This window comes from Vidua macroura, chromosome 1, assembly GCF_024509145.1.
Source record: "Vidua macroura isolate BioBank_ID:100142 chromosome 1, ASM2450914v1, whole genome shotgun sequence".
NCBI classification, from domain to species: Eukaryota; Metazoa; Chordata; class Aves; order Passeriformes; family Viduidae; genus Vidua; species Vidua macroura.
In genome coordinates, this window is record NC_071571.1 from 71,485,728 (window position 1) to 71,510,580 (window position 24,853).

A 24,853-nucleotide genomic window follows, 5' to 3' on the forward strand; every position below is an offset into this window, starting at 1 on the left:
CAGTCTCACAGGGGAAGGACTCCTCTCCCTGTGCAGTAGAAGAAAACCCCAGGTGATGAACTGACTGAAACTCCCATGCCCCATCTCCCTGCATTGTTGATGGGAAGGGGGAAGGGGTTGGGGGAAGAAAAGGTGTTTAAGGGTTTATTGTATTTTCTATTATCCTCCTCTGATTTAGTTTGTAATAAATTCACTTTGTACCTCTAAGCCAAGCTTGTTTTGCCCTTGGAGTGTTTTCTCATAGTCCTTATCTCAATTCATGACCCCTTAATCAATTTTTTTTACCTCTCCTCTGCCCAGCTGTGGTAGGGGAGGGTGAGTGAGCAACTTTCATGGGTGCCTGGTGTTTGGCCAGTGTCAAACCACGACAGATGACAAGAGGCAATGGGCACAGACTGATAACATGATTTTCAATCTGAACATAAGAGAGGATGAAGATGGTCGCTTATGAGGATGTTCAAACACTGACATGGTTTGCCAAGAGAGCCTATGTATCCTGCCTTGGTGGAGACAGGTATTCAAAATCCAACTGGATATTGCCCTATGCAACCAGCATCAGTTTAGCCTGTTTGCATAGTGGGTGGGACCAGATGATCTTAAACAGCCACTTCTGCCCTGACAATTCTCTGTTTCTGGAAGGGTTAGCCTGACCTGAGACCCAGATGCTGGTTACCATGACAATAATGCAGGGAAGCATAAATGAAGCAGCACCAGTGTTGCTTGCAGTAGATGACCTCTGCAGCCCTGGATGGGTTCCTTTTCTTCTCTTTCACACTTTTCACTTGTATTCCAAGTCATACACTGGAATGTGTACTCTTCAAGGAAAGCTGAGACTGGGAGTGGCTTGGTAGCCAACCCAGCCTGTTTGACCTTTTGCATCTCTTGCCAGCTGGCAGTCACTGTGCTGTAGTTCCTCTGAGAGCCTCAGAGATTCTGTTTTCACTCTTCTTGGTTTTCACAGCCTTCACTTACATGTTCTTCCACACCTAAAGAAGAAACTTCTCAGTAAAGCTGAGTCAATAGCACACATCTGGGCTGCACTGGGGTAGGCCCTGAGGGACAGACATCTAAATCCTGAGCTGTGGCTTACAGGCAAGGGAGGGCATTGATTTTAGAAGCAGTACTTTGTACAGGGAAGAAGATGCGGATATAGTTTGTTGAAGTGCGATGTAGTTCCAAATAGAATACCTTCTGGAGAGGTGGAGTGAGTTGTAATTATAGGTGGTGTAATTTTGTTGAGAGTAAATGCTTTTACGTACCTCCCTCCTGCGTTCAGATCCTGTTTTCTTATGTAATGTTCTCTGACACATAGCTGGACTACCACAATGGCTGCAAAACTTTATGCTATTTCTTATGGCCACAGAAATAGCACAACTGCTGCCCTCCAAAGCTGTCAGAGGGAACTGATGCTGCCAGTACAGCATGGCTTGTTCATTGTTGTACATGGGTAAGAGGAATGTGTGAAAAGTTCATTTTTTTCACATTGCTTGCTCACTCCTGAACATGGGCAAAAGGCGTATTTGGAAGGTGCTGTTCTGGGACATAGCCTCTGGTTAGACTCCTTATTTCTTGTGTGTTGTGAAAGGTATGTTTGTAAATGCCTGGGATGACATGCAGAATAACAATGTTTGGAGGCCTATTTGAAACGTAGTGAAAATAAGACACCAGTGTGTTAAAGTTTCTCAGCTTTGTCAGTTGGGATGGTGCAGTAGTTGATTTGGAATGACAAGAATGGAAACATGCTCTAGCTGTGCACAGTACTCTAAGAGAACCAAGTAACTCAGTGTCTTGAATAACACAAACACAACTTCATTTATTTTTTAAAATGCAGCTCATGGTAAAATAATAAGTACAGCATCAATCAAAATCAAAATTTCACTGGTGTTTCTGTCAATACCACAAATATCTTTGCTGAGATGCACTCGCAAGGTACAAATCAAACATTGGTAAATATTACAGGTGGCAAGGAAGCTTTGCAGGTATTAACCAGGAAACAGGTATAATTAAGTAAAATTAAAAAGAGGAAGCAGATTTAAATTCTAACAAGTTTAGATTACATATCAATAAAAGATGGCAAGAAGGCAATCCTAGTAGTTTTCTTAGCATTTTTGCTGGTTGGAAATCTCAGCAAACTTAAACTAAAAAAAATTAGAAAAATGAGGGGAAAATGCAACATGATTAGAAGTCAGCAATTTAATATTAAGGGTTGGACAATTTTCCCTCATAGTCTTACTTTTTCAGGAAACTGAAAGAGCAGGAGAGATTGAATGTGATGTGCCTATACACATGTAGTGAGATGGGATGGTAAGGGGCATTCTGAGATTATTCTGGATTTGTATTAAATTTTGTTAATTTCCAACAGTCATTGAAATTTTAAATTGAGGTTACGAAATAGCATTGTAGTACAAATACAGATTTCCCAGTGAGGAAAAGAGAGCAAAAGAGAGCATACAGATTTCTACAAGTTTGTGGGTTTTTTTCAGGGTTCTTTTTTCTCTCTTTGAGAGTCAAGAGAATGAACTGCATTTCCCTTGAAGTCAGCATTTGACATAGGGCTAGATGATGGCCTGTGTGCGGAAAGCTTTTAAGCCTCCACCTTACTTTTAAACAACAAATCCAGAAGAGCAGATTTGATAAAAGGGAGCAAAACTCTGGGTTTTTTTTCCTGTTTAGGACTGTCTCGTTAGGACAATAGAAAGAAGCAGTAGAGGGGTGTTCTTTGGTGGCTCAGGATGGTTTCTGTTTGCTGCCTTCTTTGAGGGGGGTTGGGTGTAAGGAAAAGAATAGGCACTTCAGTACAGGTGGCCACATGGCTTAAGGTTGAGATTTTAGCACCACAGTTCACATTTTTTCCACTGAACAGTGAACCTTGGTTGCTGTCTGAGAGCAAGTAATAATTCATTCTAGAGGAGAGCAGAATCTACCAAAAAAGAGGATGCTCTTGGATTTGTTGTGTCTGATGAAGAAGTAGAAAGGGTGGTCAACCCTAAATTTCAGAACATGGCTAGTATGTCCACTTGTTATATCTATAATGACAGCAGTAGCAGCAGCTGCCTCAGTGCCCTTCTCATCAACTGCAACAAAAGACTTGTGGAAAACTTTGGAGATCGCTATATCATTCTCAGTCATTCCACTGAAATCAGCTTTGCTGCTGAAGGCACTGTGCATTCCCATCCTGATCAGATTATCGCTGAGGTCATATGTCTCTTCCATTTTGAATTTAGGTAGGTACAGATCTACAAGAGTCTTGGTCATCTTCTTGGAATCAGTCCATTCGGACAGCTTCTCATATGTCAGCTCTCTTTCCAGCTATCATTTAAGAAAGAGAAGGAATTGGGTGTTTGCAGGGAAAAACAATTAATTAACTATGAATTAATCAATTTTATGGCAATGCAATGAATTAAACATTTTAAATAGCAAATGTTACATTTAGCTGAAAGCATGAAATAGAAATTGGTTTTACTGATGATCAGAGACAAGGTGCACAACAAATATTTGAGTCTTAATGCTGCAAAGTTTTAAGCAGTGCCCTTTCCAAATTCATTGCAAAAGAGAGATGGGAAGGGCATTCAACACCTGCCATCCCCCATGGTAGTTTTTCCTTTTTTTTTAATTCAGTCCTGATGTGACTAAAATTGCTGTGTGTCACATGGTTTGGTCCAGTTCTATAAAAACAGGTGTTAAAATTATTGCATATATTTCTTTGACAGCTTTGAAACAAAATGCTTCTGGCAAAGTCTTTCACTACCACTCTGTGTCCTGGGCACTATGTCACCAGGGTTCAGCTCAGATCAAATGGAGGAAAGCAAAGAATGGTATAGACTCCAAGAATTTAACAATCCTGGAATTATAGTGACTACAGTAGGAGATCTCATTATTGTAGCAAATGCAGTCTCACCAAAATCCTAGTTTTTCATCGAGCGGACAAATGGTGGGAGGGGAGGGGGGGGGGGGGAAAGAATGAGAACAATATGGAAATAAACTTCCAGGCCATGGAGAAAAGGTGTCATCTCAGGAACAACCTGTGACTTCTTGGTGGTGTCTCTCCTGCACGTGTGAGGAAGGGAGATTTAACCCTTACAGATCATGTAAAATTGGGTGTCAGTCAAGGGGGCTGTTGAAGAGCTGAGCATCTGATTATGCACAGTGTTGCCTCTCTTTAGTTCCTACCAAACTAAGAGTGCTCAGCATGGAAGAACTTTACTGGGATTAGATAAGTATTAAGGAAAATTAATTCAGCTAGCGGAGGAGGTCAAACACCATGATAGCATGTCCTCAGAAAGGGAGAAGTTATTGATATTATTGTCAGCCTGCCCTTCTTTTTGTTTAATGACTGAGCAGTAATAGAAAATGGTTGTACCTGTTCGAGACCCGTACTGTTGTCTTTGATGTCATCAGGAAGGAGGATGAACATACTGAGTTCACGTTTCACATATGGCAACTCAATCATTTTGAAATTCATTGTTTCCATGATGAGAACTGGAAATGTTTCTCTGATGTACATCATCTTTACAGGCTTGGTCTTGTTCTGGAAAGTATTTTTTTATAAGTAAGAAATCATTCATTGAATGGAAGGGTGATAATGTCTCAGTGCAGTGCAAGGAGAGGAAATTTTATAAGAAACTTTTAAAACAGTGATTTATCATCCATTTTCCAAAGCTTTTCTTGACTGGACAACATTTCTTATCTTGGTGTCTGTCCCAAAGCTTTTGTAGGGGGCTGAACAGAGATATTTTTCTCTTCTCCCCAAAAAATGCCTAAGGAGGAAGAGAGTTAGAAATGTCTGCAAGGATTAGGGGCATGAAGAAGGTGTAGAATATGGCCATACAACACTCTGGCAGAAAAACAGCTGTGGTTTAAGAGGATGAGTGTTGTGCAGCTTATCAGTGGTCTCCTCTCTCTGAGGAGGTAAAAGGTGACCAGCTGATTGATTGAGAAAATATAACGCTAGTGTGAGAGCAAAAGTGAGAGCAAAAGGGCTCATGATGAGAGGAGTTCCTGGGAAGCAGTCAGGTTGTCAGGAGTAAGTAACTTCTATTAACATCTGTCTCCCTTCATTCAAGGAAGCAGACCATGTGTACATGCTAATCGTAGGGTACACTTTGTGGAACATGATTAGAAGTCAGCAATTTAATATTAAGGGTTGGACAATTTTCCCTCATAGGGAAGTTTGTGGAAGTTGCACAGAGTTCTTTAACTGTGGAAGTTACACTTTGTGGAAGTTGCACAGAGTTCTTTAACTGTGAATTCATTAACATCTCTTCTGGATTCACGCCATTAACGTTGCTTCTAGCCTCACGCAGCCAGGCACCAGTTCAGGGCACCCTGCTGCAGCTGTGTTTGAGCAGGAATGATTGTGCCCAGCCTGGTTGCACAGTGCAGAGGCCTGGTGCTGTACTCATCCATGACATGTAGTTCCTATCCATGAAGACTGGACTCTCAAAATCATGTTTTTATAATTTTGTCAATTTTAGCACTGCTTTACTGAAAGGTTTTAAATGTCTGTAGTGATTTTGGAAACAGTAGCTGTTATCTGGAGCTCACTAACATTTACCTGAGCACATCCTAATGTTTCAGTGAGCTGAGAACTTACAGATTTTGCTGCAACCAGCTTTTCACAGGGTCTAGTTTCCACAGGACTTATGAAATGGAAAGATTTCAGCAATAGGTGTTGTGACCAGATTGTTTACAGTAAGAAGGATACTAAGGAGGAACTTACCTTGCTTAGTCGGAAGGGTTGCAGCTCTGTATATTCTGCCTTAAATTTCTTTTCCCATTCTGCCTTGAAGTAAATGGCATTTATCAGGATCAGCTTGGTGGTGTTTGTCACATCTCGTGGACTCAGCAAATTCTTGATTTTGCCTTTTGAAAGCACAAGAGTCAGGTTTCAATGTAGCATAGCACAGTGAGGACATGTTGATCAGTTTTTCTCTCAGTTCAGCTTCTTAGTAAAAAGTTCATGCCTCAATGCCCTGCTCCCTGAAATGTGCCCCTGACATAAATCAATGCAATTCTTTATACTCTCCAAAGCTGTTTGACCTGTCCTCCTGGCTGACAGGGATTTACTCCTTCTTCCAAAACTGTCTCAGCTTCATGGCAAGCAGCTAGAAGCAGAAAGCTTCACTGACTGGTTACACCAGGCTGAAGGAGGAGCCCCTCTGCCGAGTGCAGGGTGGTACAGCAGGGCAGGCATCCCCCACTGCCCTGGATCACTCTGGTAGGCAGAGGTGTCTCTCCCCTCTGTCTGCTCTGCCACTGGTGCCTGGGTGCAGCACCAGGGCACAGTTGTGACTGAGGACCAGCTGCTGCAGAGCACAGTGGAGTCAAAGGGAATCTCCTCAGGGAGCCCAATGAGGTCCAGATCAGGTGTTTGAAGCTGCTTAAGTGTGCTGCTCTTTCTCTGTCCTCCCACCATATCTCTGCTCACTGCCCACATCCACATTGGGAGGCATGACCTGGCTGCTGCAGTAGTACCTGGGGAAGCAAGGGCACTTGCCCAAAGGAAATGGCAGACTGACTTTGTGGGAGAATAAAGGTGTGGGGATTGAGCCCAGCTTACCCTCAGTTTGTTTTTCAACCCAGGTGTTGATTTCCTTTCCTGACTGTTCTGGTGCTGTCTTAAAGTTAACCTTCTGTGGGTCTGCTTTGTAGTAGTTCTTACTGAGCTGTATATATGTCTGAAAAATAACAAAAAAGTGATCAAAAAAGTTTGGAACTAGAGAAATATACTATTTTTAGTCCCCAAAGGAAGTTGTTAGCTCTTATACTTGATAGATTCTTGGATCCAGAGGACTGCAGGATCTTGATTGTTACTTTGTGCTGGACTGTGGGTTAACAAGTGAGAAATAACCAAAGAACAGAAATTTCACATCTTTTGTTCCAAGGTTTGTCTGGAGAAATGAGGAAGGCTGTGTGCATCCTATGGATGTGCTTATTTCAATTTCTGATTTACAATTTTATATACTGGGGGTTCCAATACTAATGGCACATTTCATGTGAAGGATTGTAGGGATCTACAATACAGTCAAAAGGCAATGCATCCTTAAATTCTGTGAGCAGACTGAACTGGTATTTTCCAGTTAATCACTGGAGTCCAGAGCTCCTATTCACAGTATTGAAGGTCAGCTTCCAACCTGTTCTATTAATGGCAAGTAATTAAAAAGAGAAATATTTTTGCACCTTTTCTTCCTCTTCCCTGAGATTTAACTTACAGGCAATAATAGGAAGGTTTTTTCCATGTAAATGCGGTTGGCACTTTTCAGGGAGAAGGTGCTTCTGGGTTTGTTGATGGCAGTCAGGAGCTTCTTGAAGCCGGAATGGATATCTGCAGCTTGCTTGTTCTCAGGATCCTTGGAAAAAGAAACCAAACATTCAGCAATTTCATTTGTGCATGAAGCTTTCAAAACATGCTAAGCAATGTGTATAGGAGAGGGATTTGGGTTCCTCTTCCTTACTTTTTATTTTCTCAAGTTTACCACCACTGCAAATTTGCAGAGCTCTGTTCATGACTGGATTAACTGAATTGTCATATAACAAACCTTCCAGACTATCCCAGTGACTCATCCTTTCAGCTTCTGAGAGTCTGAGTGAGTGAAAGGAACTGAACATCATCCTGTTGTGAGATATGGCTGGGGTTTGTACTTTAAAGAGGAGTGGAGACAATAAATGCTGGACTCCTAAATCTGTATCAGGACATTTTGATTCTGCAGGTTCTTTATCATGGAATTTCAGTTCAAATAGTTACCAATTTTCTTCTCTTTGGTCTCCCCCGAGAAGGTCTGGCCACAGAAGAAGAAGCTTCAGCTCTTGCTTCCACAGTGAAATGAAGGACCTGCAAGCAGAGATTTCAAAGATAAGAAATAGGCATGAAGGACCTTGTGAAACTTAAAGTCAAATGGGGATCAGATGGTTGTCATGTTTCTCTCTTTGTGATAACTCACTGTGCTATCTGCTGCTTAGGTGATGAATCAAAAGGATGCTGAAGCTGTAGTGACAATAAATCCCATGGAATAACAATGAATAGCACCATCCCCCTTCCAGACCTCCAACACTGTGTTCTTATCTACATGTTGCAAGGCAAAACTCCCTTCCACCACTGTTTCTCCCAACAATAGGAATGTGTTTGTGCAAATCCAAATGGTTCTCCCCACGATAATAGTACAAAAGTAACCTACCTCTGCCATCTCAGTTGCTGTAGTTCCTTTTGCTCCCAGGTATGTCAGAGCCAGAGCAGCTGATATGCTCCAAGGGGAAAATAAAATGTTTTTTCCCTTGTTGTTCTCATTCAGCTTGTTGAAAAGATCAATGGTAAAGTTGCCAACTGATGTGGAGACCACTTCCATTTTTACAACCTGGAAAAAGTGAACAGACAGAATTGTATTATTTGAATGTTTAAATTCTTGTAAATTTTCATACACGGTACCCATTAGTGAGAAATGTTGCACGTGCAAGACAATCCATTTAAAACTAATATCATAGTTGTATGTTTATCTTCCACACAGATACTGTTTGCCACCTGTTAGCAGCACCAATTTCTTTTAGTTTTTTTCCCTTTTTTATACAGCTGCAGTTTTCTTTGTGATTCTTTCTGCCTTTGATTCCCAAAGATATGTAGATTTTTAACCTCTTCTTTTCCTTTTTGTCCTTAACTAATGATTTAGCAAAGCAATGTTCCCAGGGGAATTTATATGCATTTTTAGTGCATTGGTTCACAACATGTTTGAGTTTCCCATTACTACATTTGGATCTGTATAGAATTGACAGCTGATACTGCGAAAGGATTTAGGCATAATTTTTAGGCTCATTTGATTTTCCTTGCCAGCGACCTATTCTGAGTAGTTTCATGAACAGCAAAGCTGTTGTTTCCATTTAGACTTACGCAGCTTATTCATTGTGTGTACCTACCACCCCTTCTGTATGTTCCAGCAATTTTATTTTCCCCAAAAACTGTCAGATGCCTTGAGGTTATGAGTGCTCCAGGCTTTAAGATATCTATCCAGTAATAGCTGCCTCATGTAATTTACCACTCAAGAGACCAGAAATGCTTAGATTATTATTGTTGTTGTTGTTGTATCTACGGAATGGAGCAACAAAAATTGTGGGGCAATCTTTGATGTCTGCAGTTATTTATGAAGTGTTTGGTTTCCAAACAACTACATTCTTTCTGGCAGTCAGTATGACCTCAGGACCATGTCTGTACCACAGAGTGATTTTCTTTCCTTGGAGAACACAAGCAAGAGAGCATCAGGATAGGAATTTCTGGTTTCAGCTACTGAATACTCCTCCAAGTCTCTGGTCTGATAATGTGCAATGCTGTGCCTTCACCTTAAGTACAGAATTCTTTTATTAAAATGAAGATTTTACTTGTAATGCAGTCACTGCCCTCAGAAAACTTCCCTGCTTATGAATAATTCTGCCCCAAATTAGCAGTTTTCCGTAGGCTTACAGCATTATTTTCTTTAATGGTTGACATTTAGAAAAACACAAGGCAAGAATAATGCATTATAACACAAGTATATTATCATTTATCCATACAGTCACACATGGCACAGATTGCTTTTTAAAGACACCATAAAAATTTACTTAAATTGATTTAAATATTTACCTTTAGTCCTGTGAGAGAGAAGACTTAGGTCTTGTCCTCAGTCAGGTTCTGCATTTGTGTGTTAAGTGACTTTCCCTTTCCTTTTTATCTACATCCACCTACCCAAAGTTGCCCCCACCTACCCAAAGTTCCTTTCTACCACATCCCCAAAAGATCTTATGAAATATTGTCTTTTTTGTTGACCTGGTCACTTTTCAGGTTTAGAGATTTCAAAAGGACCATGGAATAAAAATCTCAGGTCTGTTTTTACACCACAATAGCCTACTGACAGGATAGCAAAGCAAGTTGCTGATTCCAAAGGTTTTCTGGTGTTGTGGAGATAATTGCTCTGTTGTTTAAAATAAGTGACTTTTAAAAAGGTTACACAATACTTGGTTTTGGCTTCTGGATTTAAGCAGATATTGAGGGTCTGATTCTCTTCTCTGTGACTCCTGAGTTTCAAATGCAATACCTCAGCATAAAACACCAAGCTTAGTGATTGAATTGGACACTGGGTGTCCAGCTTCAGACTGAAGATCATTAGGAACACAGACAGAGGCAAAGATGTGAAGGAGGGTAAGGGATAGACACCCCACTGGTTGTGTTGGTGAAGAAATCTCATTGCAGTCATGGCTAGGAATAATTTGAGACAAACACCACAAAACCCTGAGTTACTGCACAGTAAGGAGGAGGACAAGAATTGAAACAACCCTGCTGGGAAGGCTCAAGCAAAGACAAAGAGAAACAAGAGAGGTAAACATGGCACAAGAGCTGTCACTTTGAAGTCCCAGAAGAGAGACAATGATGGAAGAAGAACATGGTGGCAACAACTCTAAGACCCTAGAGGGCAGGGGAAGGTACAGGAAAGGAAGGAAATTGTACTGTGTGCTAAGCATTTTACTGCAAGCCTGATTACAGGAATACAGTGGGTCAAGAATTCAAAAAAATGTCAAAAATCAGTGTTGTGCAAGGCAGTGAAGAAATGCCAGAAATTAAACAAGTGCTAGTTATAGTGTGGTAAGTCCTCCAGAAATCTGGATAGGAGAAAAGTCAACTGAATGGTTAGGTGGTGAGAAAGCCCAAGCCAGGAGACTCCCAAGTCCCAAAGATATATATACTGTGAGCAAGATAGTTGCCTTTGCTAGTCAAGATGCAAGGAAGCCATACAAGGTGAGAAAGGGAGATGGCAAGGCAGAGTGACTTTTGACAAGAGAGAAAAAAATCACAGATGTTAATTAAAAGGGGCATCCAGAGATCAACCTCCTGATTGGAGCAGGGCCATGAGTAGATAAGGTTAGCCATAGCCCTTCCAAGGATAAAGATTCCACAACATTTCCAGCACTGCTGTTCACCCTGGGAAAAGGTTGTTCACTAATGTACAACTCACTTTTCATGTGTTGTGGCCACTGCCACTCAGTAATGATATAGCACTGCCAAAAAGACATCAACTATGTCATCTTTGCAACCATGCTTAAAATACTGAAGGAGAGAGAAAAGGTGACTCACATTTCCATTGACTTTAAAGGCCTGAGTGAGTTTGTGTTCATGTTGTCATAGTTTTGTTCCTCCTTCCAGGTGTGGCTTTTCTGTCTTTATTCCCAAGGCATATCAGGAAGTGTTTAAGAGGTTTATCCATGGGGACATGCTGCTCTTCCATGAGGTGAAGGAGGGCATGGCAGAATTGGACCTGAATGCACAGGGATCCAGTCATGTTTCATGACTGAGACAGGCAGAAGGCATTTCTCTTGGGGCTCTATAGGTATAGTATAAAGCATGTGCTTCATAACAATTTTCCTATGTTCCTTTTCCTATGTTCCCAGAGCCAGAAGGGACCCTGGGAGCAGCTGACCACTTGAATGAAAAGAGAAAGGATGCACGGACAGTCAGCAGTCTCTGCCAGGTGAAGGGAGTCCTGCTGTTTCAAGAAAATGTGTTTGTAGTAAGATGCTGTTGGTGTGTGCAAGTCCGTTAAGAAACCTGGTTATTTGCTGTCTGTTGTGAATTCATATAGTCAGGAGCATTCCCTGCAAACATGCATGACTGATCAGGACACTCTCTTAGGGGAAAGAGCAGTGACAGGAGTAAATATAACCTGGGAGATTCACATTCATCTTCCAGAAAGCACTTATGGCCATTAGTATTACTTGCATTAGCTTTAGACTTGGTTCTCCCATTTGATCCTGTCTCAAACCAGTGAATAAGTGGCAAAGTAAAATGAGAGCAAAGCAGTATAGTGCTAGGCTGGAAATAGTGTTGTAAGGGTGAAAGTTTACAAAGGAGAAAGTTGTGAGGCACATGTGTTTTATTTTCCTAGTTCTATAGTGTTGTTAAATATTTTCCAATCACTGTGGGACAGAGATTAGAAAGTACATGTGTTAACCCCTTTTTGAGAAGAAAAAGAAGCACCAGTATCAGGAACAAAGGTGATTTGGCAGGTTTATTTCTTTGCCAGTTCTGCCATGCTGCAGAGTTGGTAAAAAACTGACAAGAATGTGGGTGAGTAGCCTGCCTTGGTGATCAGCATGATCTGAAACCAATGGAGATGCAGCAGCATTCTGCAAGGAGATTCTGCTTTGTGGAAGTTCTGGTTCACAAAGTGCTGAAAAGACACAGTAATGTTCTTCTTTGCACAGTTCGGTACTTAGTGTCTAGTGCTAGCATTTTGGAGTTCTTTGTCCAGGAAAATGAGCCAGAGGCATAATTTTGAGGCTATTTTTCATAAATACTCTCTTGTAACATTGAGAGATTTGTCAACAGTTCAGGAAAATTAAGAAGCGCGCAGGCTATTGAGGTGTTCCTTGTGGTGTGTATTTAGTTCATTCTTGTTGTTGCAATACCTTGTTTAGTAATTGAGTTTCTAGGGCGAAGAAAACCTTCCGAAGAAGAGGATAGTATTGGTCTTATTGTGCCTGATAAAGAAGAGGAAAGGGTGATCTGCCAAAAAGATAACAGTAGCACCAAGACTTCGTGATGCCAGTGTTGCAGAACTGGCAGCTGCTGCCTCTGTGCCTTCTTCATTGACTTCCAGGTAACACTTGTGGAAAACTTGTGACAAAACCAGATCACCAGTCTTGGACATTGCTGTGAAATCAGCTTGACCTTCTGTGAAGGCATCTTGCATCCCCATCCTGCTCAAAGTAGATTTCAGGTCATATTTCTCTTCTAACGTGAACCTGGGCAGATAAACTTCCATGTTCATTTTCTCCATTAGTTCTGGTTTCGTCCATGTAGACAAGTTTTCAAAAGTCAATTCTCTTTCTAGCTGCAGTAAGTAAAAAGAAAATTAGAAAATTAAAAAATGTTCAAAAACCTGTGCCCTAAGGGCTATTTCTTCTATTAAATGGAGAACTTTTCAAGAGGTTGTAAAAGTACAAGAAAAACAGTAATGAAACAGCAGTTCAGAGATCTTTTAAACTGAAGGGGAATGTTGTTCTATGGTATATCAATGCAATATTTGAAATATTCTCAGTAATTGTCAGGGAATATAGCAGAGCTACCATAGTCTGTTTGTTTTTCTGTTCCTAGGACTGTTTTCCCCACATTTGAGAATTCACTGAAAAGAGCTTTCCTCCACCCCCCCACACAACACCTTAAAAATGAAAATTTCTTAAGGATTTGTTATCCAAAGGCAGAATCAGGCTTTTTACAGAAGGTGGCAGTGTCCATACATATTAGTTCTGGACATCCTGGAACATAACAGAGGCTGCCCAATTTTTGGTGGGGTTTTTTTTGGTGTGTTTTTTTTTTTTTTTTTTTTTTTTTTTTAATGAAATCATATCTGTCTGAATTGGTGTGGACAGTGGATCTCAGCAGGGTTGGTTTTGTGGCCTCATTTTTGTTCTGCTGGAAAAGGGGTAATCTTATGGGGTTTGGGTTATCTGTTTCCAGGACTTACGAACTTTAGCAGCCACAGACATGCTGGCTTCCAAGACTAAGAAATCTAGTCTGATCATCAAGAGCTTCAGGCTCACAGTAGTAGACCAGATTTGGGATTTGGGATTTGCTTTACCTTGAGCCTAATCAGTATCCTACTTCTTAGAATCATGACTACACAGGAAACATGTGACTTTTACCTCACACATGCATAAAGTAACTAAATAATGACACTCTTCCTTTTTCACAGTATTTATCTTCTCTGTTTTTTTACCTTTTGTAAGCCAGAGATGTCACTTGGTAGAAGGATGAACATGCTGAGGTCGTTATTGACATATGGAAGCTCAAGAACATCAGCCTGAACTGATTCTATGTAGTTTAAGTTAAATTTATCCCTCAGGTACATCATGGGCACTGGTTTAGTTGTATGCTGCAACAAATCAAATGGAACATTTTACATTTGTACTCTGAACAGTAAAAGGACTGAGTTAAAGTAGCACAGTGGATGTTTATTGTATTTACTCTACAAGCTGCCCAATGTGTCTCAGACATCATGGGTAGGACACAGAACACAGGATCTTCAGAGGATCCCTGCAAGACACTGGAAAGACGCTGGGAGGCATGGCATGCTATCTGAGCTGTCTCAGATTACATCAATTGCAGGAAACTATATGCCACTCTGCTGAATGGTTAAAAGTGAAAATGTAAAGAACTAACCCATGCACCTCTTTTTTTTCCTGCCTTTGGAGAATGGAAGCTTTTTTGAAGTCAGCTTCTGACAATTTACTTGTGCCTCAGGGCCTGGTATGTGTGTGCAGTTTTAGTGCTGAAAGTGTGGTGAAAGAAATATACTGAATACACTGTATACTTTAAATGAAATAGCTATCCCTCCACATGGATTTAAAGGGTGACAGGATTTTTCCCTCCCCCTCCTCTTCCCCCATCTTTTCCAGGTTTTTCCACCTGCAGTGTAAGAAATAGGGCAGTATATTGCCATACCATGTTTATTCTGAAAGGCCTTTGCCTGGTAGCTGCAGCTTCAAACTTCGTTGCCCAGTTTCCTTTGAAGTAGAGTGCATTTATCAGGACTAGCCTGGTGAGTGAATCTATGGACCCAGGAGGCAGCAGATTCTGGATTTTACCTAGGGAAAACAGAGGGATATTCACACATCTGTGCAGTTTCACTGTTTCAGCCTATGTGCTGGCAGAGTTTCTGGGGATATAAACCAGGGAAATTTTAAGTGCTGCCATAGTTTGAGATTATATATATTATATGTTATGTATTAATAGCTTGAGATTATTTGCAGATATGTAGTTACTGGGGTAATCTTGATTTACAAAGAAGAATAAGCCATATTCCTCACACACTGAGAGGGAGGACACTAATTCTTGTAAGAGCTTGTCAGTAGATGAGTAATTTAGGAAAAGTCTGATTTGTCTTTCTGAGGTGAATTGTTTACCTGCCATGGGCCCCTTGGGCACAGAGAAGCCAAAATTACTCTTTTTTGATTTGGAGAGGAGAGGCTGGAACTCACCTTCAGTCTCTTGTTCAACACTGGAATTGATGTCTCTCCTGATTGCATCTGCTGCTCCCACAAAGTTGACTGATTGTGGCTCTGCACTGTAATATCTCTTGGCTAAAAATAAGTATTCCTGAAGTGCAATAGAGACACCTGATTTAGGTTTGCTGCATGCCAATATAAGTACTACTACAGCCAGAGATAAAAATTACATGGGCACAAGCACAGTGTTTTCTCAAAGGAACAAAGTATTTTTTAGTGGAAACACTCAATTTAAACATTCTCATCTAACTACATCTACAAATCACTCTGAGATTAGATACACGTCCCAAAAAACTAAAATTTTAGTGCCCAAAGTCTAAGGAAAGGTATCATAGAAAATGTTAATGTTAAGGATAATAACATAATTTGCAAATTTAGCAAAAATATTTAAAAATATATGGCTTATGTTGCCATAGGTAGATCATGAAGATTAAATGACACTGAATAATCTGAATAAAAATCTTACCTTACTGAAAGGCAATGATTTTTCTCCATATAGCTGGTTGACACTTTTAAGTAGGTAGTTTCTAGTGGGTTGGTTGATTTCAAAGCTGAGTGCTTTAAATCCAGTATGGATATTATCTGATTTGCCAATCTCTGTCTTGGAGAAAGAGAAATAAAAAGGACATTATTCATCTGTTCAGTAAAGATCTTGTTTTTTTCCTTCACACAGATCCAAGTAAAGTATTTATCATTGGGTGATCTGTTACCTATATTACAACAGAAGAGGTGCTCTAAACTGGACATCCATTGAAAGAATAATTTTAAAGTATTAGAAGTTGCAGGTGCGGTACAGACACACATAGACAGTGTGTGGGTATCTTGGAATGCAAGTGTTAAGAGCCTGAATTATCTAAAATATTTAAGGGTTTATAAGTGGATATTGTGAAACTTTGAATATCCAGAAAACAAAAGTCAGAGAGTAATTCTTAAATAATGCATGAGATTTGGCTCTATCACTCCCTTAATTTATGAAAGTAGTGTTACATGGAAGGTTTGCCCCTAAATTTCTTAATGTCTCTCTTAATATTATGTGGTTTGGGGTTTTTTTATGTTTCAGTAATTGCAGAAAATTCTCCATATTGAAGTGACAGGATTAAATGAATGTGGGTTCAGAGCTTCCAATGAGCTCAAGAAAGAAGCTGTGAATTAGTAAATTAAAAATCTGCACCTGTGCTGTATTCATCTCATCATTATATCAGAAACAGAGGCACAAACAGACTTAAATCTCCAAAGTGTTAGAACCTATAGCACTACCCATGGCACTAACCATAGCACTCTGTAATTCTTACAGTGAGGGCAAGTGTTACTCATGAGGAACAATCCCTTTCCTGTTCATGCAGTGCAAATGAGATGTTGACATAACTCCTAAAATAAATCTTCCCACCATGGGAATTGGCTGTAGGATGCAGATCCATTCATCAAAACTAGCAGGGGGTTTTGTGGGCAGACTGCAGAGAAACAGCTCATGCACCTAAAGAATAAGGATGACGGGAAAGAGCAGGGAGAAGAGTTTGATATCACCATCTTTGAATTGTCATCTAGGAAAAAACCTTTACGGACTCAGAGGGATTACTTTTGCTCTTCTGCACTGTTCTGCTATGTTAAATTACATACAAACTGGGACAAGATGACTGCCAGTATGGCAAAGGCTTATCTCAGGAATAAAATTATTCCCGTTTCTCTTAGATTTATTGCAGGCAACTGGTCTACGTTGGAAAATCCCAACACGTAAATTTATATTGTTAACTTCCCAACTGAAATGGAGGATAATTTCTGAAACATACCAAGAATAGGTAGCCTGGAAAAGTTAATGTTCTTATTTTCTTTGTCTTGATGCTGCAATTGAATGTGTGGAAGAGCATCTCTTTTCTTGGGATTAGCTCTCTGAGGTAAAAACTGTGCTACCATTTGAATAGTAATAGTTGAGAAAGAAATCTGTCCTCAGAGCTAAAGGAAAAAGATCAAAAGATCTATTGATCATCAAATGTTAAATTTTGCAAATTTGAGGTTAGATTATGCAATTCTGTGTAAAAGGGGGAAGCATGCAATAAGTCTTGCATTAGGTGAAGATATCACACAATGCTGCACCAATTAATTTTGTACACTACATCTGAGGAAGGCAAACATAAGCAAACACAAATGTGGAAGGAAAATACAAGCAGGACAAAAGATGGCCATGCCCATAGCTTGATCACCAGCTTGGGTGAGATACCTTCTGGAAACATGCATGTCGATTTGATAGAGTCTCTTCTGTTCTGGAGTAGACATGCATTCTTATGGTTGTGGTGACATTTTTGGCTCCTTCAGCTTTGTTAAAGTGAAGCACCTGTAGCGGAAAAAGCAATAAGAAATGCAACAATAGAAAATTTGCTGTTTTGGTGAAATTTTTCAGTTACATCAAGGGGCCTGGTAATGAGGACAATCAAGCTCAGATTTTATTCTTGTGTCCAGTCCTTACTGAATATGAAATCTTTGTCTAGGTCTCAATGCCCGTGTGTACAAAATGGCTTGTGCAAACTAAGCTAAGGGCTGCAGGGCAAAACTATAATTAATCAAGTACCTGACCTTTGTTGAGGGATCTGTCTGCTTTTAGTTATGCCCTGGGATGACCTGTTAATACCTGGAAAGAGCCAATTACCCCCAGATGGAATCTACCAAAGGAGAAGTCTTAATGGATCTCTGCTATGTGTCAAAAAAGCCTGAAAATTGTGCAGGCAGTTCCATGCCTTTCTTTGGACTTGTTCACCTTACCCAGGCTACAAAGGGGTGCAAACAACCTTGGAACACTTTCCAGAAGAGCTGAGTCTTTGGTTTTGTTTTGTTTTCCCTTCATCCTAATAGAAGATCACTCCTTTTTTACCCTACTGGGTCTCTTTTGTCCTGTACATCAGGAATTAGATCACTGCAGGTGGCACAACTTCTGCCTTAGCAGAAGCAAACTCACAGGCCTCCCCTCCTACAACAGGAGCTAGGTGCCTGCATTAGGTGTTTGGTAACCATGCATTGGGACTGTTCTCACTGTCACCTGATGACACTATGAGCTTTGAACAAGTGTGACTTGGCAATTTCAGTCAGTAATTTTGCCTCTAAAATACATACCCCAAAGAAAGGGTTGTAGTCTCAACATAGTTTTTCTCTAATTTTGTAGATGCGGATTTAAGTTTAGCAAAGTGTAAAACTTGAAATAACTCAAAACTCTACACATAATATGGCTTTCCTCTGTTTCAGCACAGCAAATTCCTGGTATGGAGGACATTACTCGAAGAGATCAACTCTTTCAGACAGGCACTTTTAGAAGCCCAGACTCACCTGTGCCATCTGATCTGCTGTGTTGCCTTTGGCTCCCAAATAAACAGTAGCCAGGGCAGATGAAATACTCCAAGGAGAGAACAAAATATTCTTGTCATCATCCTCCTGACACTGCTGTTTGAAAAAGTCAAGAGCAAAGCTTGTGTTTGCTTTATTCAATGTATCCATTGTCGTGAAGCTGCACAGAAAGACAGAGAAGATGCGATTAATTGCTATGATTATAGCTATGGCTATGATTGCTATTTGTTTAGAGGTTCCTCTTCACTGTTTGAACTTTTCTGTGGTTAAAAGGCTTTCTAAAATTGCCTAAATGAAGAATGAGGAGCATTAACTATTATAAAGTCACGTAGAGTTTAGTATGTCCTGGGAAAAAGGATACTAACAGCAACAGCTATCATTTTTAGGGATGAACCAGACTCTAGCTGTGTTTCATATTTGTTCACCAGGAAATTTATTGCACTGCCCTTTACAGCATCTTGGAGTGACAGTTGATAGTGTTATTTAGCAAAGCCTGGGCTAGAGACCACCAAGAAACTGTCTCTTATGACAAATGTTATGCTTCAATTTGTTCAAGAGCTTTTTGATGCTTATCTCTGTTATGAACAAATACTCTGGTAACAGGAGCAGTCAAACTATTCCTTTAGGTCAAGACAAAACTCTCCTTCCTATACTTGAGCAAGCACTGCCCCAATTATTATTGCATGCTAAGCATCCTGAATTACCTTTCTGACTTTTAAAAATGTCCTGAAACCCTGTCTTACAGCACTAGCCCAGATCGTAGCTTCCCAGTTCTTCTGCAATACAAGCTTTCTATATTCAGCAGACCACAAAGGCTGCTATATGTTATTTGCCTTGCAGGTTTAGCTGAGGGTTCTAGTCAGGGACAAAGAGTTATTTTGGTTGGTATAGGATGGCATTAGAATAAAAGATAGTTTGTGACCATAGTAGCTTGCAAAACAGGAGCTAAACTGGTAATTCTAAGCACTAAACAACTAAACAACTAAACAACTAAACAACTAAGCATAAGAACAAACTACCTGACTTAGGCAAACACAGTGGTTCTTAGTGTGCTGTGATAGATATGCTAGTCAGTGAGCTTTAGAAATTATGGAACTCTCAACAATAAGTTGCTCTTCCTGTATAATTTTAAGACTTCCATCTTCTAGGCTATGCCTGTGCAATCTTAATTATTTTCCCAAGCATTAGTTGTTTCCAGTTCAGATACCTGCTTCCTTTTTTCCTATTTGTCAACAAAGCAACATCAGCCAAGAATAAGTAAAATTAATAGTATCTAGAAGTCATTACAGTACCTTGTTTTGTGCAGGGAGAAACACTGCTGCTCTGGATGTTTCCAAGGTTTCTGCAGTTCACATGAAGGGTAGGATGGATTTATAGTGTGCCTGGCCGGTTCTGCAAAGGTTCTTATGACTCATGACTCTGCAATGAAATATGTCCTATAGGCCACATCCCTGTGGAAGGACTGAATCACCTCAGAGTAGGATGTGAAGTGATGGTAAGAATGATACCATAGAAGAATTTTACAAAAGTGACAGCTTAAGTATTTCTATAAACACTTTTGTGGCAACAGGCTAGTAACAACTTGAACCCACACTACTTTGAACAATCTTTCCTTTGTGGTTTGGAGAGCTTAAAAAAGGCAGTCAGTGACCTACTTCTTCTATGGTTTTTATTACAGAATTTATCTCTGAGAAACAGACAGACAGACAGAAAAAAAGAAGGGACTTCTTATGTGTGAGTTTTTCTACTGCCTGCTTCCTTCTGAGAAAGTATTTGTCATTACTGGTGGGTTTCTGTTTTGGAAAAATGGGTTTTGTTAATCTTGGAGGATTCTAAGACTGTACAGCCAAGGAAACTCTGTAACTGTGAGATAGGGAAGGTTAAGACTCAGACACCAGATCCTGACTGTATTAGCAGTGAGCAACATCACTTGAACTTAGTGTGGGTCTTAGATTAGACTTCATTTCTATTTCCCCACCCAGTCTGGAAGCTGTTTGACCCATGTAGCATGTCAGAGATCTATTCCTTATTTTCCATTCCAATAGATTAATATTCTGTCAAATCTTCTTTTTCTTCTTTCCTGGGCTACTAAAATACCTCCTTCCCTGATTTTCCTTGCAATCATGGTGTCCCTTCTGTAGTCCTTCCTGTATCTGTCCATCCCTACTCTGACTCCTAACTGAAACACCCTTTAAAATCCTACCTTGCCCTTTATTTAATTTTTTTCTCTCTGCACTGTTGATACCTCCACCTTGAAAACCTGAGTAGGAATTGGATACCTCCCTGACACTGAGCAGGACTCATTTACAAGGTCTGCTTCCTCGGCATAAACTGCCTTTGGAGAGCTTTCTTCTGGCCTTCTGTCTGTGAGCATACATTTAACATGGATTTATGCTGTAGGGCAGAAGTTTGCATGAAGGACCTCATAATGAGGGATGAACCATGGAAATACCTGAAAAATTTGGTGCAGGGCATAGCTGAAAAGGATTCCTTGACAATAGTGAAACTTCTGTATCAATGTAACTTGGGAATTGAAAGCTTTCCTAAAGTTTCTTTCCTCCCTTTAATTGGATGGTGTTTTCCTGCCCCTCGGATATTTTGAAATGGTAGCTACACAAAAGGGGCATGTTTCAGTGTGAGTTGTAATTAGGTGTATCTATTATGTTTTACAGAGAGCAGTATAGTGTAGGAGAGGTATTCACTGCAGAACTAATTGCGCCCATAGCGCCTGGGAAAGTTGTAATCTGTTTACATTGGCCTAAATGGTTTCCAAAGCATAAATGATTTGAGTAATCTTTGCAAATTTAGCCCTGTTGTTGAAGAGTGATAGATACCCTGAAAAGACTTCATCCCTTAGAGCAATTAGTGTGGATTTTCTGGTTATAAAGCAGGGTGAACTTAATTTAATAACTAGTGCTACTTCTTGCAAGAAGTGACTGCCTTACAAGAAGTGACTGAGGTGTTTTGTTTACACAGAAATGCTGGGTTAGGCTGAATGAGAGGTTTGTGCTTTTGCACATGGTTTTACAGCTACCTTTTTAGAACACCTCTCAAATGGCATGGATGGTGGTTAGGACATAAAAATAAGAAAAACATACTGAGTAACTAAAATTATACTGATCTCAGAAGAGAAAATATGCTTTATAAAAGTGATGGGTTGATAATATCTTCTAATATCTATTTAAATTAGCATCACTGGAGGACACAACTCACTTCATGGTGCTACTGCTGACTCAGTAGCAGTGGTTCCCCCACTCCTTACTAAGTCAACACAGCAGCACACTAGGAGACTTATATTTGTGTTAGTAGTATCCTTTCTGTGGGAAGTAAACCTGTGGCCCCTTTGACTGCAGTCATTCATGTTTCCATTTGGTTAGGGCAAATATTGGCAGGCTACATAAAGGCATTTTTTTTTCCTCCAGTTTCAATGTAATTTTGCACACGTCATTTTGTCTACACAGTGTGTTGCTCAGCTCATTAGTGCCTGTGTTCAGGACTGGGTGATATGTTTGATATCTGAACAGAACATTATAAAGTGCCCTATGAAGTTTCTTAAGGGTCTTGAGAAAAAGACTTGATGTCACCGAAAAGTGGTAGCTTCTGCTCTCACACAGTATTTTTAGGATACAACTTTCCATGACTAGTTTTCATGCCCATTGGTAGCTTATTTTTACTATCAATTCTGTATAGCTTTTGGAAATCTTGGAAATCTGATTTAATTCGCAACATGTTCTATATTTCAGGTAGATCAAAAAAAAAAAAAAAGAAGAAGAAAAAGGGATGTTTGAAGGAAAGCTCTTCAGTTTTGGAGGAAAGCTCTGACATCCTCAAGTATTTTTTACAAGTACAAGCACTGTTTATTTACTTGGCAGGGAAGAATTTCTGATTCACCCAGCAGAGCACTCTATTCAAGTGTTTGACTCTGGCCAGTAGATTTTAAACATTAAAGGATTTAAATTACCTCCAAACCTTTAAAAAGACTTTAGGAGATACAGGAAGCATAGGGAGGAAAAGAGTTTTGAAATCTGCGAATATTTTAATCCCTTTGTAGGTGTGATGCTTTTTTTTTTTTTTTTTTTTTTAATCTCTGTGTGATTTAAATTTAAAAACTGTAAGGAGCACAGGGGCACAGAAATTGAGAAAATAGTAGGAGTGATAAGCGCTCTACTCTGCATTCGTGTGGCCTCCCCTTGAATACTGTGCGCAGTTTTGGGCACCACAATATAAAAAAGACATTGAGCTATTAGAGACTGTCCAAAGAAGGGCCGAGAGGATGGTGAAGGGCCTTGAGGGAAAGCCGTATGAGGAATAGCTGAGGTTGCTTGTTCTGTTCAGCCTGGAGAAGAGGAGACTCAGAGGAGACCACATTGTGGTCTTCAACATCCTCACAAGGGGAAGTGGAGGTGCAAGTACTGATCTCTTCACTCTCGTGACCAGTGACAGGACTTGAAGAAACAGCATGAAGCTGAGTCCAGGGAGGTTTAGGCTGGATATCAGGAAAAGTTTCTTCACCCAGAGGATGATTGGACACTGGAACAGGATCCCCAGGGAAGCAGTCACAGCACTGAGCCTGTCTGAGTTCAGTGAGCATTTGGACGACACTCGCAGGGCACATTGTGTGGCTCTTGAGGTGTCCTGGGCAGGTTTGGTTCAATGATCCTCATGGGTCTCTTCTACCTCAGCACATGATTCTATGACTAGAAACATAACATTTTCTGTGCTAAGGAGGGCTCTTTCCTGGGTGATAACTCCGTCATAGTGTAACTGAGAGCATGGCATGAGCTGTACCTAACATTGCCAACTGAAAAAAAAACATATATGCATCACCTAGACTGATTATACCAGATTTTGGGCTGTGCTGTAAAGGAATTTTATGTGTGATGGTAAGTTTTTAGCAAACTGATATCTCAGTTCTTAAGTTAAAGAGATATTCATTCTTTGAGTATCCTTTTTCCCTTTAAAGCTTTGGTCGATAATACACGTGTCTTTATTTTGAAACAAAGTAGATAGTGATCTGTTGTGCACCTCTTACAAGTAAATTTGCAAGCATTCCCTTGCCAAGCAATCCTTGCTGACATACTCTAACACTATGCAAAACCTTATGAGTTCCCAAAGGGTGTGGTGAGGTTCCTGTATAAATATTATTGAGGCATTTTGTTCCACACCTGCAGAGGCAAAGGTGTGGTAAAATTTGACAGTCCCAGCAGAATTCCTCTTACTTTAGTATTACTTCTACATGCTTTAGCTTTGGCACTGTAACTAATAAAGGCAATGTTTGTCCTAAGAAATTCTGCTCTGGTAAGAAGCACAGCACTTCTGATAAAGGACTGATTTGTATATCTGAAATGGGGCAGTTTGTCTGTGAATAAATATGCATACTGTTTCCACACATACAAGGGTGCAGTTTTCCTTTGAATGACTCAGGTGGTGAGCATTTAAAAAGTATCACAGGTCACAGATGACACCAGAAATATGAAGAGTGGCCTTAATTTCTCAGCCATGATACACAGTTCTGCATTATGAGTCATGATGCATGTGTGGCTTGCGTACACTTTGGCTGAAACGTGTCATTTTTCCAAAGAAATCTCTCAAAGGGTGGAACTGTATGTCAGCTACACAACTACTGAATCAGAAAGCTGATCCCATTTTCTTCTTTCAGTACAATAGTGAAGGATGTGCCACATTATGAGGTGAACAATGTGAATATCAAGTATATCAAGTCAGTATATCTTCAACACACATTTCTAAATGGGTGCCCATCCTAAAAAGGAGCCTTATGTCAGAGCAGAATGTAGAGGAAAGACTCTCTTTTAAGAAAGACATTTAGACATTTGCTCTGTTTTTCATACAGTTTGATTGCAAATATTCTTGCTTGGTGGAATGGCCTGGAGTTTCCCAAGGCAGTTGGTGTTTTCAGGAGTATCATCAGGAGAATTTTCCCAATAATCACTTGATGAAAGTGTACAGAAAATCTTTGCTATTCACTGATCTGCTTGGCTCTTGCTGCCCCTTCATAGTTTCATGCTTTTTAGGCTAACCTTAGAACTGACCTAAAATACCTGGTTAAGTGCACATACAGCAGCATTAATGCTTTGTCCTGGAAGAGGGAGACTCCAAAAATGAGGGCTTGGAGTGGAATTTCCCCTTTGGATTGACAAGGACCTTGGCTAAGCTGTAGTGTCATAAGCATTACTTGAACGTGTCTCATCAATGCCTTTGCCATTGCATCTTTGTATCTCTCACATTCCCAGCCTGTTGCAAAAAGGATATAAATCTCTTGAGACCTGATGTCCTTTGCATGGTTCAAGTTGGCAAGCTTTTCACAATCAAGGAGAAATTAATGACCTGATACATGACAAGTAATACAAGATGATCTCATGTTCATTTCTGCTCTCAGGTAAAATAAGATTGAAAGTTTTCATTTTGTTCTTCAAACTTTTGTTAGAGTGGCAAAGTGTGAACTTGCAGGGTATTACACAGAGGACCTTCTTTAAAACTATCCTGA

At 40.1% G+C, this 24,853-nt stretch overlaps 2 protein-coding genes across 3 annotated transcripts; both read right to left on the minus strand.

Moving 5' to 3' along the window:
* Positions 1–1,786: 1,786 nt before the first annotated feature.
* On the minus strand, positions 1,787–11,899 carry LOC128814511 (heterochromatin-associated protein MENT-like). Of its 2 annotated transcripts, none has more exons than XM_053990412.1 (8): positions 11,090–11,899; positions 8,175–8,351; positions 7,745–7,831; positions 7,212–7,349; positions 6,560–6,677; positions 5,720–5,862; positions 4,361–4,528; positions 1,787–3,309 (listed from the first exon to the last, which is right to left on the minus strand). In XM_053990412.1, exons 2-8 carry the CDS (start codon positions 8,340–8,342, stop codon positions 2,899–2,901), a joined length of 1,233 nt encoding a protein of 410 aa, XP_053846387.1. In that variant the 5' UTR covers positions 8,343–8,351; positions 11,090–11,899; the 3' UTR covers positions 1,787–2,898. The 2 variants fall into 2 exon arrangements, with proteins under 2 accessions (XP_053846387.1, XP_053846377.1); XM_053990402.1 differs by lacking the exon at positions 11,090–11,899 and adding an exon at positions 9,605–9,655.
* Positions 11,900–11,994: 95 nt separating this feature from the next.
* LOC128814503 (serpin B10-like) lies at positions 11,995–19,901 on the minus strand. Its single transcript, XM_053990391.1, has 8 exons — positions 19,641–19,901; positions 18,331–18,508; positions 17,234–17,347; positions 15,485–15,619; positions 14,992–15,109; positions 14,456–14,598; positions 13,731–13,886; positions 11,995–12,845 (listed from the first exon to the last, which is right to left on the minus strand). The coding sequence occupies exons 2-8, from the start codon at positions 18,496–18,498 to the stop codon at positions 12,441–12,443; spliced, it is 1,239 nt and encodes a 412-aa protein (XP_053846366.1). The 5' UTR covers positions 18,499–18,508; positions 19,641–19,901; the 3' UTR covers positions 11,995–12,440.
* Between the last annotated feature and the right edge of the window lie 4,952 nt (positions 19,902–24,853).